This window comes from Ailuropoda melanoleuca, chromosome 4 (genome assembly GCF_002007445.2).
Source record: "Ailuropoda melanoleuca isolate Jingjing chromosome 4, ASM200744v2, whole genome shotgun sequence".
NCBI lineage: Eukaryota > Metazoa > Chordata > Mammalia > Carnivora > Ursidae > Ailuropoda > Ailuropoda melanoleuca.
In genome coordinates, this window is record NC_048221.1 from 136377919 (window position 1) to 136395418 (window position 17500).

A 17500-nucleotide genomic window follows, 5' to 3' on the forward strand; every position below is an offset into this window, starting at 1 on the left:
TGATTTCAGCAGATTATCTAACAGAGGCAAGTTAATGCGGAAGTCCCACCACCTTGCCTGAGACAGATTCCGATGGAGCCCCGTAAGGGGAGGAGATTCCCAGAATGTGATCCAAGAGCTCCAAGATGAGGAGAGGGGACCCGGAAACAGAGGACAGGGACTGCTTTTATTTTTCTACCAGTACACCTCTCGCACAGAACCCAGTACTGGCAAGCAGTACTATGATAGCCATTACATGTAACCGTCAGGGGGAGTAGATGAAAAGCACTTTCTTTCTTTTTAAAGATTTATTTATTTATTTATTTGAGAGAAAGAGAGCATGTGAAGGGGGGAGAGGGCAAAGGGAGAGGGAGAAAATCTCAAGTAGACTCCCCGCTGAGTAGGGAGCCTGTCACAGGGCTTGATCCTGGGACCCTGAGATCATGACCTGAGTCAAAATCAAAAGAGTCAGGTGCTTAACCGACTGAGCCACCCAGGAGCCCCAGAATGGAAAGTACTTTAACAGAAGTTCATGAAAAGTGCCGGGGAACACGTTAATAAATAATAAATTCTTAGTAAGGAATTTGGGGTGGTGGTATTTGAGTAAAGCTTCGTGAGGTGAATAGGCTTTTCCTAGGTGAATAAAGGGAAAGCTTTGCAGACAACCTGAACAAAGGCCTGGGGATGGGGGTGAAATGCATAGTTTTTTAACAAAAAAGTGAGAGATTAAGTAGTAGAACTTAACTTTTTAAGCACTTTTTTTTAATAAAGATTTTATTTGTTTATTTGACAGAGATAGAGACAGCCAGCGAGAGAGGGAACACAAGCAGGGGGAGTGGGAGAGGAAGAAGCAGGCTCATAGCAGAGGAGCCTGATGTGGGGCTCGATCCCATAACGCCGGGATCATGCCCTGAGCCAAAGGCAGACGCTTAACCGCTGTGCCACCCAGGCGCCCCCCCAGTTTACATTTTTGCAACATTGGCACACACAGAAATGAACAACTGTCAACAAATAACTCCACGGCCCTGGTCTTGCAGGTGTACAGAGGAGAAACAGGGAGGGGCTGTGGGTTTGCAGGGGCCAGACGGAGGCGAGCCTTATCTAAACACCAGAAAGTTTGGCTTTTCACCCACAGGACAGTGTTTCCCAAAGCCGACTGTTTGGAGTTGCTGTTCTGAGGGCCATTGCTTGCAGTTACTCAAGGAAAGTCCTTTGGCCAAATATATTTCAGAAATATGCTCGGCTCGATGAGCCTGCACAGGTCTCTTTTCTCTGGAATCGTGGGGGTGCTGGGACTCTGCAAGGTGGGAGTGAAGCATTCTCCAAACTCAAGTGACACAGCCTGGGCTTCTGCGTCTCACAGAATGGGAGCAGCTTGGGGACATGCTCCCATAGCTCAGCAAGGAGGTGTCGTGCACATTTTTGAGCTGGAGAATAACACAAACCACACAGGGCCATTTTGGAATGACCGCAGTGTGAGGCCTGTGGGGTGTGGACAAGTGGTCAGGGGGCCACCCCAGGGAGCTCCACTAGAAGCAAGGAGATTTGTCTCTGGCGAGGCAGTGAGGCTGGCCATGTCTAGATGACCCCCTCGCAGAGGCCCAGCTTGACTGCAGGCTGGTGCTGACATTCCTTTTCATATCTGGCGAAAGCCGCACAGCGCACCAGAGCCGAGCAGCTGCCTCAGGTCTCCGGCCCCTGCGCTCAGAGAGGCCACACCCGGGACCAAGGTCAGGCAAGCTGAAACCAAAGTAGTGTTAAGTTGTCTTGTGCCCCCTTTCAACAGAGTTGAAAGAGAGAGCAGTGGCATGGGAGCTGAAGGCCCTATGTGGGCAGGAGAGACTTTGAGAGCCCACCGTCGAGTCTGTCTCCTCTATGTAACATATGGGGAAACTGAGGCCAGAGATGATGGGACGTGCCGAAACTCACACAGCTAGCCACTTACCAAATCACACTGTGGAGTTATTAACTCCACGATGGCTCTGCATTATCACCCTTCATGTTCATTTCTATTATTTTTTTTCAAGTGTTTTGACTTCATGTCCAGGATCCTTCAGGGTGATATTCTTGCTCAAGCCCGATTAAAATTTTTTATTTCTGAATTTATATTTTTGCAACAGTTTTTAAAAATCACTTTCTTTTGATTATCTGATCTTTGACTTTCCTTCGAACAAACAGATTTCAAAATGCAAGGAGGCTCATGACAGGAACGGGGCCTTTGCCAAGGTTTGAACGGTGCCAAAAAGATCCCTTACCAAATGGTTTCCTCACCCAATAAATTTTCCCTCATCCTTAATTTGACAAGTGACCTTCAGAGAAAGGACTCACAGAAGAGAGAAGGAAGCGGCCATCAGGAGAGGAAGACGGGGACCCTGGTGGCATTTCAGAGGATCGAGCAGAGGAAACTCAAATCCGAGTCCTCGGTTGGCTTCCGGGGCCTCGTGGAAGTCAGATTCCTTCCCTTTTGCAGCGTTAGCTCCTCAGCCGATGCTCAAGGTCCCTTAAGTTCCCACAGACAACTTCTGTTCTGGCCAGATGTTTATTCTGGGTCATCTGCATTGACCAAACTTGCCCCGTTAATCCCCTCAAGTCTCTATTCATTGGAGTGTGCTGCTGTTCTGGTTGGTCCTTACTATGCTCTTCAAGTCCCTGTCTCTGCCCTGAGCATGTCCCCAGCTTCTCCAATTCAAGCTGTTTCCCTGGAATGTTTAGCACTTGATAGGCTGTCCAAGCTAGATGGCTCCTGGGTCATAAACTCTTATTTTTTTTTGCTTTAGAGGAGTGGAAATAGAGGCACAGAATGGGAAGATAATTTGCCTAAGATCACACAATTAACAAATAGAAAAACTGGGACTCAGTTTTCCTGATTCTCAACCCATGCCCATTTTTTATATCAAGATAGTTTATGCTATTACATTCACTGACCATTTAATAAGAATTATGATAACAAGTACTTTCATACCTAATGCATTAACATCTTGTCACTAATCCTGTAAGTATTCTTCTCATTCACCCACCCAGCCAGCCATCATGGTCCATGCATTCATTTATTCAACCAACCAGTGTTTACTGAGGGCCCATGTTCAAGCATGGTGCTAGATACTAAGTATTACTATTTCCATTTCATAGTGGAAGAACTTGACACTCTGAGAAGTTCCATGACTTGCTCTAATAAATTGGGTCTCAATAGGAAACAGAATTGATTCAGGTGGTTTCTACGAAGGAGCTCTTTCTGTAGGTGTAGACAGGATTAAAGGAAGACAAGGCATATTGAGGCCCCAGGTGTTAGTAGCAGTGAGAAGCAAGGGCCACAAGGGTGAGGGGAGGACCCAATGTCCCTGGAGCCCAGTGAGAATGGGATGCAGCGAGTGGGGGGGCTGGAGGTGTTGGGTACTGAGCTGCCGTCAGAGGATGGGCCAGGGTGGAGGTCCCAATCTCTTTTCCAGGGACCCCCTTTGTCTGAGCCCAGCCAGAAAACACATGGCAAGGGAGCCCAGGGAGGTGGGTCACAGAGGTCAGCCCCTGGGGCACAGAGCAGGGTAGACAATGAATTTGGAAGAAGAAGTACCCGGCCTAAGGCCCCGATGCGACTGGGGGAGCTGGGGTGTCCACTCTGCCTTCACACTCCAAATCCTGTGCTTTCTTCTGACGCGGGGCTCACTTGCGTGTATGGCCTTACGCTCATTCAGTCAGTCGACTCCTCATTCTAGCAGTTTGTAAGCGGAGCACTTACTCCTTGCTGGGCCTGTGTCTATGTCTCCTTTCCTCCCCAAGTAATGAGGTCCGTGACCTTGCCTCGCTTATCTCCGAGTTCCTCAGTCACAGTCCTTGGTGCCAGGTGGTCATTGCAGCCGCGGTGACGATAAAGAACTCACGAGGAGCCCTGGGAGCTGCGCAGGAGAAAGCCTCCAGAGCAAACCCCGAGAGAAACCTCGGGAGCCTGCGCCCACCCTCCGAGGCATGGGGAGCAGTGTGGGTCACTTCACATTGTCTCAGTCACCTTTGTGGTGTCTGGGAAGGAGAGCGTGCATTGTGTCTGAGGCCCAGGCCTCAGAGTCTCTGGCTTCCAGAACATCTCTGCTCCTCTGCGCCCTTCCTGACACTCGGCTATCTGCTCTGGCTGCAAAGCCTCACAGCACTTCTGAAGGTCCGTGGGGGAGCAGATGGAACCAGAGGCTGCCCCTTCCCGAGGCTGGCGGCTCACACCTTGCCGGGCATCGTGCTGACGAAGTGATGTCTGTCAAGCTTTGGACGGCTTTATCTCACAGGTTCTGCTGGGCGACAGCAAACAATGATTGCTCGTCAACAGCCCGGCCCTGTTCAAACACTGTCAGTGAGAATGTCAACAAGAAATGGAAAGATTTGAAGACTCTGCTCATGGGCATTCAGCCTCTGGGTTGCCACCATGTATTTCCTTCTTTTTCTTTCTTTTGCTCTCCCCCAACCTGCCCGGAAAAGTGCAAAGAATCACAAAGGACTATCCTATTACTTGCTTCTGTTTTTTTTTTTTTTTAACTCATTCATTTTTATCTGTGTTAAAATAAACTTACCTTGCATTTAGATGCAATCGTTGATTTTTGTTACTTTACTGATGAGTCCTAGCGAACGCTGGAGGTCATGCTTGACATCTCCTTCCTCTCCTCTTCAATGCCCAGGACACAAGCTGGGGACTACAGCAGGGATTAAGAGAAAGGACTCTGAACGTGCCCCCATGCCCCTGGAGTCATCTTTGTATAGTCCCCTCACGTACGTGTCCCTGTTTTAACACTGAGATCAATTCTGCAGAGTTGGTTTTACAGGTGGAGTCATGGAGTGCAGCTAGGTTAAGTGACTCGCCCGAGGTCACACAGCCCGTAAATGGTGGCACTGAAGCCCATGTCTCATGTGTCCAACTTCTATTTCCCCCACCGGGTTTTGCTGCTTTGGATAAAGGACAGAAATGGGCCCTCTCTCCGGTGTGATCGGAACAAGGATCTATCTGACAGAGTGCTTCCAGATTCACCTGCTTCCAAGAATGACTACATAAAGTACTTAGAGAAATGGCCACAAAGACTCCCGCAGATATGAGGGGTTGGGGACAGGTAGGCTAAAACCTGACCAGGCTGAACTGCAGTGATCTGGAAGAACGAGTGTTTTCTCTCTACTAGTCATGGCCCCGTCGTTTCCGTGGTATGGTGCCACTCTTAGCAAACCACATAGCAAGTGGCCTAACTATAAGCCTGTCTGTTATGAAATCCCCTTATTTGTTTAAAAAAAGCCCAAATTTTTCCCCTTGATCTCAGCCAGGCCAGCCCGCTTCTCCCTGTTCCCCAAGTTTTCCCAGGTTTTATGCATCCTTTTAGACCTCTTCTGGATTATTACTTTCTCATGAACTTCCCCTGATCCCCATCTGGATGAGGCCCCCTGTTCTGATTCTCTTCGCATCTTGTAGTTTTCCTTTGTAGCTCTTATCACATCTCTAATGACTTATTTATTTGTATGATTATTTATGTCATGGTCATCCCCTCCATCATATCAGAAACCTAAAAAGGATCCACAGAGATTGTTTCTCTGTTTACTGCTGTGAGACCAGTACATAAATATCTTTGTTGAACCTCCAAATAAATACGTTGAATGAGTAAATGAAAGAAACAATGCCTGGGATCCTGTCAGCTTCTGATGAGTGAGAAGGAACCAGCTTCCATGGACCACCTGTTCAACAGGTTGGATGCTGTACGAGCCCTCTCTTAACTTGCTCTCACAAAAACCCTAAGAGAGGAACTGAAGCTCAGAGAAGGGGAGCTGATCTGCACACAGCTGGGAAAGGACAGAGCCGGGGGGGGGGGGAATGAGGTTTCTGCGACTCTACTGCGGGTTTGCTCTCTTCAGCCTCACCGCCTGCCCCAAGATGTGGACCAGCCTGCACTTCCGACCCCAGGGCTCTGACTCCCAGAGCCCCGCCTCCTCCGTCTTCACTTCACGAAATCCCAACTCCATTTAGGGGCCAAAGCATCAACTGGAATATTACAAGAGCAACCTTAGCAATCAAAGGGCCATTCTAAAGGCTGGGAAGTTAGAAGTGGTTTCTCGGGGCGCCTGGGTGGCACAGCGGTTAAGCGTCTGCCTTCGGCTCAGGGTGTGATCCCGGCGTTATGGGATCGAGCCCCCACATCAGGCTCCTCCGCTATGAGCCTGCTTCTNTGCTTCTTCCTCTCCCACTCCCCCTGCTTGTGTTCCCTCTCTCGCTGGCTGTCTCTATCTCTGTCAAATAAATAAATAAAATCTTTAAAAAAAAAAAATAGAAGTGGTTTCTCATTTCACCATAAGCCAGTTTGTGGAAACTCAGTGCTATCCCTGTATTCTAATGACCAACCACTTTACAGTTTTCTTCGTGTGCTTTGTAGGTTTTTAATTACTCATGATCATAAACCACCTAATTACAAACGGTGGCCTGTGGATTGCAAAAATGTCTCCCAAACCAGCCTCCTTCCACTTTGCTTCATCGTACTGCTGCTGAGTCCCACGTGCCACCCCATCGTGCCCATAATTGCTAATGAGTTCCCCAGTGCCCACCTCAGGGGGTGATAGAATCGGAGGGTGGTGGCCTTTGCCCGTATCTTCAATTACAGCCAGTCCCAGGGGACAGCAGTGGCTTAGGGATGTCACCCAGCATGTTAATACAGATGCTAGGCCTTCCCTGCCCTGGCGTCAACTTACCTCCTCTGCTGGACCTCTGTGGTCCTTCTAACCATGTGTGTGCCTACTCTCTAGTCATTACTTATTTTCCCTTTCAGTTACCTCACAGTTTCCCACACCTGCCCTTGTTTTGCTTGGAAAACTGCTCCCTTTCTCCATTTCCGAACCCTACTGAATCCTAAGGCCCCAGGTCACATGTCCCCTCCTTTTCCTGATCCCCTTGCTAGAAGATCTCTCTTGCTCCAGGATCCTTTGAGTTCTCTTAGTATATTATCTGAGAATTTCTTCAGGGACTTACCTTTCTGCAATTATAATTATTTGTGGCGTTTGTTTTTTTGTTTTTTTTTGTTTTTTTTGGGGGGTATATACTTTGATTCGACCATTTGGTCATTAAACAAACACTGGGTACCTATTCAATTTACCATTTCTTCATTGTGAACTCTATGCAGGAAGAATCCATATTCAGTTTCTTTCTGTATCTGCCAAAGAACCAGCACAATGCTCCAGTTGAATTTAGAAGGAAATCAGGACATAGGGAGCTGGATTGGAAGAAGTGTGACTTCCGAGGTGGTTGGTGCTGGGCAGACCGGGAGGGAAAGGGCAGGGAGGTGGAATGGTACCAGCAAAGCTCAGAGGTGGAGATGGCATGGTTTCTTCTGGGAACAATGTGTCCTATACGGATTAAAGTTTGCTGGATCAAAGTGTTTGAAGAATGGAATGGTAGGAAAGGACTCTTCACATGGTGGATGGTAAATGATGGGAAGTCGCTAATTTACTCTAGATACACAACAGACCCATTTTGGGGGATGTTAAAAACACCAAGAGAAAAATAAAGATATTGCTTTCTTCGTGTAGGTGAGGCAAGCACCTTGCTAAATATTTTGTTAAAATCTACAAGGGATCCAGGGCTCAGGACGAATCAAGCCCTTTATTCAAGAACAGAAGGAGGATGGTTAGAAGCTTGGTGGGTGGAGAAGGGAAGAAGGGATGGCATTCCACATGGATGGATATTTGCTTAACCAAAGAGCGAAGACGAGAAGAGCCAATTATGTTCAGTTTGAGAAAAAGTAAGGAGGAGCAGTGGAAGGAAAGCCTCGAAACGGAGGTTGTGGAGACTTTGTAGAAAGCCCCAGATTCCACGCTGAGGATTCCATGCATAATCACAGAAAATCCAATGAGATTTTTGAGCAGGGAAATCACATAAAGCATACCTGAGGCCATTTCTAGCTCACTCATGGGGAAAAGAAGATTGCCATACATGACATCAAGGTCTCTCACCAAACTGGCAGGACCAGGATCGAAGCTTAGCTTTCCAGGGAGCAGGTGAGTTTTCCATTTCTTGGGAAGACTCTTTTCAAACATATATATGTAGATATTTTGGAGTGAGTTACCATTTACCTCCAAGTATGCTTTTGAGCCGTGACCAGCTTTATTCTCCTCTGACTATCTTCCATAGTATACTGGTGAATAATTTGTCTTGGACGCATGTAGTATCTTTCATCTAGAGATCTTAAGGAGACTTAATGACAACCAAGCTTCATTATTTCTGTTTTGTGTATGAGGAAACTGACTCACAGAGGGTACAGCAATTTTCTCATTCATGCTGTGAGTTATTACCAGAATCATGAATGAAACCTCGGATGAAACCCTATTTCAGAAACCATTAAACCCTATATCCTTTAGAGGAGTGGAGTTTACTATAATAATGATACCTTTGTGTTTAGAGTTCATTCCTTTATTCTCTGATTAAATCTTGGCTTATGTGGGGCAGAAGCATCTCACTACAATGCCAGCTTGAGTTGTTCTGCAATGTTAAGCAAGATGGGAAAAGTTGTTGCATGTTTTGGTGATAGCCAGCCCATTCAGATTTTATTGTTTTCATCCATCCCTCCATTTATTAATTTATTCATTCCATTATCACATATGAGTCCCTATTACATCATCTGGAAAATGGGCAGAGTAATATTACCATTAGCAAAAGACTGTTTTGAGAAGTAAGATAATTTCTATAATGCACATTGTCTAGCACACAATAAGCCCTTATTCATAATAATTATTTTCATTAAACAAGTAATTCCAAGTGCCACACGGGAAGACAAAAAATTGTTCTTTTATAGACCTCTTTATGGGTGGAGAGGGCAAGGTTGCTTCTGAAGGGTGGCTTAATTCCTGGAGAAGAGGTAGATCCCTCAAATTAAAAACTGGAACAGAGCAGATGGGGCTCAGGTAGACCAGAGAGGGGTTCTCCGAGTTTACACTATGAAGTACCAGGACAGCTAGGAAGGTATTGCTGGGTAGTGGATGTTAAGTTGACACGAACCACACAGAAATGGGCTGGGGATGAAGAGAGAGAGAAAAGAAACACAGACAAAATTCAGATGAAATGGGGTGGAGCTTCTAAGTCCTACTTATCTACCTCGTTATGGTAGAATCAAAGCCTTATACACTGATAGGCCAGCCTGTTTAAGTTCCCTATATTCTCTGTGTTTATTTCCCTGTTACTCTTCCTTCATATCGAACACAGTTTTTGTCCAAGTTCCCATCTGTCCCATCAGTGCTCAGGATACTTTGGAGACAGTGTTAAAAAGGAAGCCGCCAACCTTGGACCGAGCCACAGAGCAGCAGGAATCCCTCTGAGAAGTGCAAACACAGGGACACCTTCTTTCTACGGCTCACTGGGGATAAGGTGAGCTTGATATTATTAGGAAACTCTCATTTCATAGAGCTGCCTGCAGTTTCAGTCCTCTGTGTGCCCTAAAAACTGGGTTCAAAATCTTTCCCCATCCAGACACAAAATCCAGAAGCTGTTAAGGAAAATGTTGATAGATTTGGTTTCATAAAAGGTAAAACTTTCGTGTGACCAAAAACACCAAAACCAAAACTGAATGACAAGCAACAGGCTGTTAGAAAATATTTGCAAAATGTAACACGTATTTTAACATTATATTATAATAAGAAGGAATAGCCATAATGCATAAAGAGCTCCTCTAAATCAGTAAGGAAAGCAAATCCAGGGGACAAAAGATATAAACAGGTAATTTCAGAAGAAACAGAAACACAAAATGCTCATCTTCAGTAGTAATGACGGGAATACAAATGAAAACAAGCTGCCATTTTGTTTGCCCATCAGATTGGCAAAAATTAAAGTCTTAAAATGTGAACACTGGCCAATGTAAGGGGATACTGGGGGTTTTTCTGATCATGACAATGTAAACTGTGTAGCCTTTTTAAAGGAGAGTTTGACAGTATCTATAACTACTTAAGGTATGCTTACCTATTCATACAACAATTTCACGTCTAGGAACCTACGCTATTTATGTATGTCCACATGAGGGCAAAAATACAAGGATGTCAACTGCAACAACATTTGAGACACTGAGAAAATACTACTAACATCTGACATTTATGAGGGCCAGCACTCTTCTAAGCACTTTGCAACAGACAATATAAGGAAACTGAGACAGGCATAGCTAGGGTGTGGAAACAGCACGATTTTAGCCCAGTTTGTTTCCAGAGTCCAGTATGATGCTCTCTAAGAGAGAGAAAATAAAAGTCTGGTGCATAATACCATGTAATATAGTACAGCAGTTCAAAAGAATGAGGTAGATCTCTGTTTATAGACATGGAGATCTCTCTAAGACATATTATTAATTAAGGGGAAAGAAATCAAGTTGCGAGAGACTATGATATAAGGCCAGATGTGTGGGGAAAAGACACATTTGTGTATATACACAAATATGTATGTAGGAGAATAAGGTAAAGGCCTTGGCTGCCAAGACAATGTGTGGTGTGTAGGGAGATTTGGGAGAGTAATTTTTTGAGGCATGTGTTATATACGTCTGGCTTTCTTTTAACTTTTACAAGAATGCATTTGTGCATTACTTTGGTAAAAGAATTGTTCTGTTGGCCAAAATTAAAAAAAAAAAACAAACACAAAACCACAAAACAAAAATGGTTTAACTCCTATCAAGAGATCAGTCTTCTTTTTTTCCATGTAGACAATGGTGCAGGTCCTGGTTAACAATTTTCTACAGTATTGCCTTTTCTAGCCAATGTAGAAGGTGCCCATTATCTATATCTTGCTGATCACTACTTATTCTTTTCAAATAAGGTTTTCATGGCCAGTATTTGGGAACATGACTTCCTGTTAGCCCACCAAGCTCCATAAAAATATATAGCCAGTTATTGCAAAATTAATTTGGAACCTGAGAACTACATGGTACTCCTTTGGCTTTGCATATATTTTATTGTCTACAGGGAAAAGGATCTAGAATCATGGATTTTCTCTTATTTTGCTCCAGTGCATAAGCAAAAGTCTCTGGCTCACTTTGTTTTCCTGGTGTGGTTGTAGAGGTATGAATGAGTCACTCAACATACAGATTTAAAGGACTTACCTTCTGCCCAGAAGTCAGTGTTATCCGAGAGGAAAAGGCTGTATCAGATGGTTCAGGGCCTCTTCCTGCCTAAGTCCAAGTGAGGGTGGCTTTAACACAAAGCAAAAGATGACGCTGCTGGAACGTTTACTGATTCAATTGCTACTTTTACAAGGTTATAGCTTTAGAACTCAGCTGCAGATCTCTGTGAGCTTATCTCTGACATGCCAGTGAGAAAGGTTCTTAAGATTCTTATTACTTAATGGGGAGTAGATTATAGCTTTTTTGGAGTGGTCCAGCTGAGTACAGTTTTTCAATTTTTGAAATTTTAATGTTCTCTTAAGCATCTATACAGAAAAAAAAAAATCTCATTCCCTTAAAAACAACCGTACTCTCTTGTTCTTGCAGCTGCTCATTTTACATCGTTTTAAGTAGTGTATAAAACTATTTTGTATCTGTTGTTCATTTAACCTTATTTCCAATACATCTTTTCATGTACTTGCCAAAATTTCATGCATTTGACATAAATCCGACATACCTGCCAGGATTCTGTTACTGTAACAGAGCTTGCTTGGATTATTCCCCAACTGTTGGACAACCGGGCCCCTTCGCAGGTTTTGGTCATTATGAACATTCTGAATAGCCCTGCTATAAACCTCTTTATGCAAGTTCTCCCTCCCCCTTCCCCTTTGGATTATTTCCTTAGACATGGACTTCCTTAAATGGGTTTACTAGGTCAAAGGGGCTCAATGAAGAGTTTTATAGCTCTTGGCACATATTTTTCAGATTGCGCCCTGGGTGGATCTGACCAATGGCACGGGCCGCGAGAGGGCAGGAATGCGGAGGAGCGGCCCCTATAACCAACCACCCTTCTTCTGGACCTGGAGCAGGCCTGCGGATGGAAGTCTTTTTCTATCGCTCTCTTATCCTCTTCCTGATTAGTGTTTAAGCCTAGGCTGGGAGAAGACCGCTGGGGACCTGCACAAAGCTTTTCGGATTCCAGGACTTCTGCCCTGGGGCCGGAAGCAACTCTTCCAGGCCCTCCATACCGGGACGAGGAGTCCAGTTTCCGACTCCCATTGCACACTCCCCCAGCCTTTCCACTAAAATCTTCCGGGGCCAGGCAGGCCCCTCGCCAGCGCAGAGCGCCGCAGGCGAGGGCAGCGACTGGCGGTCGCTATTATTTTGGCGCGGGTGATGCAAGGCCCGCATAGCTGTGCGCTGAGTCAGTGGGGGCGGGCCCACCCATCCCCCCAACCTCCCCGACCCCCCGGGCGCGGCGGCAGAGGGGGTGGGGGTGTGCGACCGACCCCTGAATCAGCGGGGTCGCCCTCCGGTACAGGGTCTGTCGGGAGCGGGGCTGGGAAGACCCCAACCCCGGGCGCGCTCTCCCCTCCCCCCGCTGGAGGGTCAGGCGAGGCGGTCACCGCGCGCCCGGCCGTTTACCCTCGGAGAACTCAAAGAGGGGGAGGAGGAAGCGGGGAAGGAAGGAGGATCCAAAAGGAGAAACGCGAAGCGGGACCCACAGGAGGAAACGAAAAAAATGGAGGCGAGGGGGCGACAACAGGCGGAGGCCGGCGGGCGGGGNGCCGGGCCGGGCGGCCCCCTGGACAACCCCAGGCCCCGGACCGGCACTGAGAGCCGAAGCCGGAGCTAGAGGCGGGCGGTGGGCCCTGGCGGAGCCCCGCCCGGAGCCGGCGGTTCGGGGGCGGCGCTAGGCCCGGAGGCGCCCGGGCCGGAGCGCGGGGAGCGGGAGTGCGGGGCCGGGCGGCGGCGGCATGAGCCGGCCCCCGGCGACGGGGAAAATGCCCGGCGCCCCCGAGGCCATGCCGGGGGACGGGGCGGGGGCGAGCCGCCAGAGGAAGCTGGAGGCGCTGATCCGAGACCCTCGTTCGCCCATCAACGTGGAGAGCTTGCTGGTAGGTGGCCGGGGCCCGGGCGCCCTCCCCGCTCTAGTAGCGCCTGCTTCAGATCCCCCTCTGTGTCCACCCATCCGTGGGAGGGAGGTCTCGCCCCACCCCGCTTCCGGCAGCCGGGCCCGGGTCGGAGGCCAGAGACTTCTGCGACCAAGTTCCAGCAGTAGAGACCTACGTTTGATTCTTCCCCTTCCAACTCCTGGAGCCGGTGTCATCCCCGGCTGCTGCTTTCTTGAGCCCTGGGAGGAAACACCCCTCTTCTTCCCGCCTCTCCTCTCGCTTTGGGGAGGTAGGGAGCAGGATTTGCTGTCTTATATTCACTAGACTGGCCAATTTGAAAGAGTGGCATGCTGCGTGGGGACGTGGGTCGAAACAGGGAAATCTGATGCTTTCCCTGTTGGGAGTACCCACCTGGGGTAGATGACAAAAAGCCAGAGCCAAAGAATCAGTCTGAATTTTCGAGTAGAATAAATCTTTTTCATTGTATCTCTTTCTTAAAGGCAGTCTGTGAAATGCAAATTAATAACCACGTAAAGGCTGCTAGTTGGTTCTTGATTAAGAAAGGAGTATGTTTGACAAATTAGAAATGCGCCGTAGAATGCTTGCTTATTTCTTATTTTTGTTAGGATAGACGATTGTATTTCACAGACAGTTTGATTCGTGTGCTTTTGAGATGCATTTATGAGAAAGGGAGGTGTGGAGTTTTACCCCGGGGAGGAGAAGAAAGTGAAAAAGATGCTCTGGATATTAAATTTACTCGGGAGGACTAGAATTTGTGTGGGTGATCCTTGAACCCTTCAGATGTTCTCTACCAGAACTGTTCAGTTCTGCTCTCTGCTGGGAGAAACCTAGTGACTGTATGCTGAGAAAAACTGTGTCTCCTCCCTTTCCAGTGATTAACTGACTTTTCTTCAGAAGTCATTGGTTATCCTCTGAGGTTTCTGGAATCATTTGCAGAGTGACTCAGTGCTGTTTGGCCAAAGTGCAGGAACTGACTGAAGAGTGTGTCTTTCTGTACAATGAGCAGAATGTAGGGATGTACTGTGTCCTGTCCGATGTCTTTGACGTTGTCTTGCACTGATTTTCACATTAGTGTGTTGGTTGTGTTTTCATATCATCGTGACACCCTGGTCCTCCTTTAGCAGTCTTCAGTTGGGTGTAGGACTGTTTGCATGAAGGGCATAACTTTTCCTAGGCCAGAGCAGAGACTCCGGGCTTCACTCCCAACATTTTCACTTTGGTATTTTGCTAGCAAAACTTTGACCCAAGGCCAGAAAGTTCAGTTAAAAATAGTACCGCAAGTATTCATCAGGTTCGTATTCAATCCCAGATAGAAATTTTTTACTGCACTTTTTTACTGCACTTTCATCTCTTGGGTCTTTACTGATGTTAATTACAATTATTCAGGTTCTAGTAGGGATATTGGAATATCCTAATTATACCTGTAATATGTTCATACATTCTGTTTTGTTATTTTCTAAATTATTAAAATGAAGGCTGTTTTTAAAAGTGAAACATTACACATGTTTAGTAAACAATTTGGTCCATTCATTTACTGAGTGCTCAGTACAGCCAAGACACTTTACGCTTTTATTAAGGTGATGTATTGTTGGTATGAAGAGTTGACATTAGATGCTGCTGACTGGACAGATTTTGCTATTGCTGTTTTTAGTTGATTAAATATTATGGTTCTCAGTTGAAGTAAATCTTACTGGGCCAAAAATTGTCCCTTACTCTTTTCTTTGGAGCAAGGTTGCAGTGCTTCTATTGCAAATTGATGAGCTGAAAAATTTTTTTGACACTGTGCTGTAGTAAGTTTGTTTTAAATTATGTGTATCGTACAGAATAGTAGAATGAGTTTAGCTTTTTTGTGGTAACATTTATCAAATTTACTATTTTATTTTATTTTTATTTATTTATTTTTTAAGATTTTATTTATTTGAGAGAGACACAGCAAGGGAGGGAACACAAGCAGAGGGAGAGAGAGAAGCAGGCTTCCTGTTGAGCCGGGAGCCCGCCTCGGGGCTGGATCCCAGGACCGTGGGATCATGACCTGAGCCGAAGGCAGACGCTTAACGACTGAGCCACCCAGGCACCCTAAAATTTACCATTTTAATCATTTTTTAAGTGTACAGTTCAGTGGCATTAATTACATTCATCTTGTTGTGCAACCATCACCATTATCCATTTCCAGAAATTTTTTTGTCTTTCCAAACAGAAACTCCATGAATTAATCTTTGCAAGAATGTTATAAAAACATATTTCCTGAAATACTAATGAAATAATGACTGGGATCACTTTAAAGATTTGCTATTTTATGATTTAGCCTGCACATCACAGTTGATCATTGTTTTACTGCATATGGCATTTCTTTTGGTTTTACTATAGAAAGTATTTTTTCTGTAACAGAAAACTTAAGTAATATAGTCAAATAAAAACACTGCCATGAGTCTTAGTTACTTCATTTAGGAGCTCAGAAAGTACCATTTAAAGTTGTATACTAAGATGACAAAAGTTTGAAGATGAAATATACCAGAAGTTACTGTATAATTATTCTTAGAAGGTAAAACTCTCTTTGTAGGAAAAAATGTTAGATGAGATTACATGCAAAGTGCTTAGCTCAGTGCGTGGTACCTAGTAGTGCTCATTACATTTAGTTCACTTATGTGTGCAGTTAGTATAGTTAATTGCTTTAAGTTTCCTTTGAAAAGTAAAATGGTTTTATTGGCAACCATTTCTTGCTATATATATAATTTTGAATATATAGCATTATAATTTGAATTTGCCATCAGAAAAGTGCTAGCAATCATCAATCAAGCATAAGTAAAGCTGGATTCTTTTTTTTTTTTTTTTAAGATTTTATTTATTTGAGAGAGCAAGCTGGGGGGGGCGGAGGGAGGGTGTGGGGAGGAGGGGAGGAACAGAGGGAGAGGGACAAGCAGGCTCTCCGCTGAGCAGGGAGCCCACTGTGGGGCTCGATCCCAGCGTCCTGAGATCATGACTCCAGCCAAAGGCAGACGCTCAACCTACTGAGCCACCCAGGCATCCCAGTAAAGCTGAATTCTAAGACTGCGTCCGTGTTAAAACACTTTGTCTTTTTTCTCTAGATGCTCCTCGCTTTACGTAGGTCCTTAAATTAATCTGAAGAGAGTATTTCCCTTTTGTGGTTGCAAATTGTGGGCTGCTTGGTATTATTTAAAAATAGAGGGTTTTTTTTTTTTTTTAAGATTTTTTATTTATTTGACAGAGAGAGACAGCCAGCAAGAGAGGGAACACAAGCAGGGGGACTGGGAGAGGAAGAAGCAGACTCCCAGCAGAGGAGCCTGATGTGGGGCTCGATCCCAGAACGCTGGGATCACACCATGAGCCAAAGGCAGACACTTAACGACTGCGCCACCCAGGCGCCCCTAAAAATAGAGGTTTTTTTTTTTTTTTTTAAGACTTATTTATTTATTTGAGAGAGAGTATGGACGGAGCGGGGAGGGGGTGCGGGAGAGAGGTGGGAGGAGAGGAGGGAGAATCCCAAGCGGACTCCCCATGGAGCATAGAGTCAGACTGGGGCTCCATCTCAGGACCCTGAGATCACAGTCTGAGCCAAACCAAGAGTGGGACGATCAACTGACTGTGCCACCCAGGCTCCCCAAAAATAGAGTTTTGAGAGAGGTTTGTTTCTGTAATACTTTTTTTTTTGGAGGGGAGGGACTTCAATGGTATGCCTCTGCAGTGTTTGAAACTTTTTGGTAAACACCCATGTTCTGTTGTCAGGACTCAGCTTCTCATACTGCTTTCCCAGATAATATGGTAAAAAGAATTGTGCTTTAATATTATGCTGGAGAGATGCCTGTCTTCCTTCCTTCCTTCCTTCCTTCCTTCCTTCCTTCCTTCCTTCCTTCCTTCCTTCTTTTCTTTTTATTTTTTAAGATGTTGTTTTTTTAAAGTAATCTCTACCCCCAACATGAGGTTTGAACCCACAACCTTGAGATCAAGAGTTGTATGCTTTACCGACTGAATCAGCCAGGTGCCCCTGAAGATCTTTCCAAAGATCTTTCTAAAATCTGTGCTTTTGGGTTTTGATATGTTTTACTAAAAGAGTAAATGGTTATAATAACCTGGGTTTAAGGCTTGAGTAAACTGTTACTTAAGACTGGTATTGGTGAGGAAAGGTGATTAAAATTTTATTTATGAATTTCAGTGACTTAGAATACAAAATGCTTTATTTGATCGATTTCATTATATCAGTAAACTGTGTGAAAATATTTCTTATCACAGTGCTTAGATTTCAGCTTGGTACTGGCTATCTTCCTAATTAAAGTAAAATTTTATGTGTATTTTTTCCCACTGTGTAATAAGCATGAATATTATAAAGATATAAAGGTGAAATAGAATAAAAATTGAAAAATTGTTTTATACATGTTTTTCTTTTGTGAAATAAAAGTTGGGCATTTATAGTATAAATGGGATTACTTTAAAACTTGTGTTTTGATGATCATTAAAGACAGTGAATTAGCTGGAGAGGTTTAAAAAAGTAACGTATGGTATTTACTGTTTAGGTGAAGT

General features: G+C 45.2%; 1 protein-coding gene and 1 long non-coding RNA gene across 5 annotated transcripts in view; one reads left to right on the top strand and one right to left on the bottom strand.

Annotated features, from left to right (window-relative positions):
* Window positions 1–533: 533 nt before the first annotated feature.
* Window positions 534–12284, bottom strand: LOC105238612. The gene is made up of 4 exons (XR_002143169.2): window positions 11566–12284; window positions 11049–11137; window positions 4530–4649; window positions 534–4424 (listed from the first exon to the last, which is right to left on the bottom strand). It is a non-coding gene; the product is annotated as an uncharacterized LOC105238612 (long non-coding RNA).
* Window positions 12285–12621: 337 nt separating this feature from the next.
* Window positions 12622–17500, top strand: part of ROCK2 (Rho associated coiled-coil containing protein kinase 2) — a 136831-nt gene continuing 131952 nt past the window's right edge. For 3 of the 4 annotated variants that reach the window (XR_004625087.1, XM_034659905.1, XM_034659906.1), the window contains exon 1: window positions 12806–12946. Coding sequence is in view for 3 of the 4 variants with exons in the window: in XM_034659905.1 (XP_034515796.1) it covers window positions 12806–12946 (141 nt within the window). In the remaining variant the exon portion in view is untranslated. Of the gene's footprint in view, window positions 12947–17500 lie in introns of all 4 variants that reach the window. The other variant, XM_019802053.2, reaches the window with a different exon arrangement.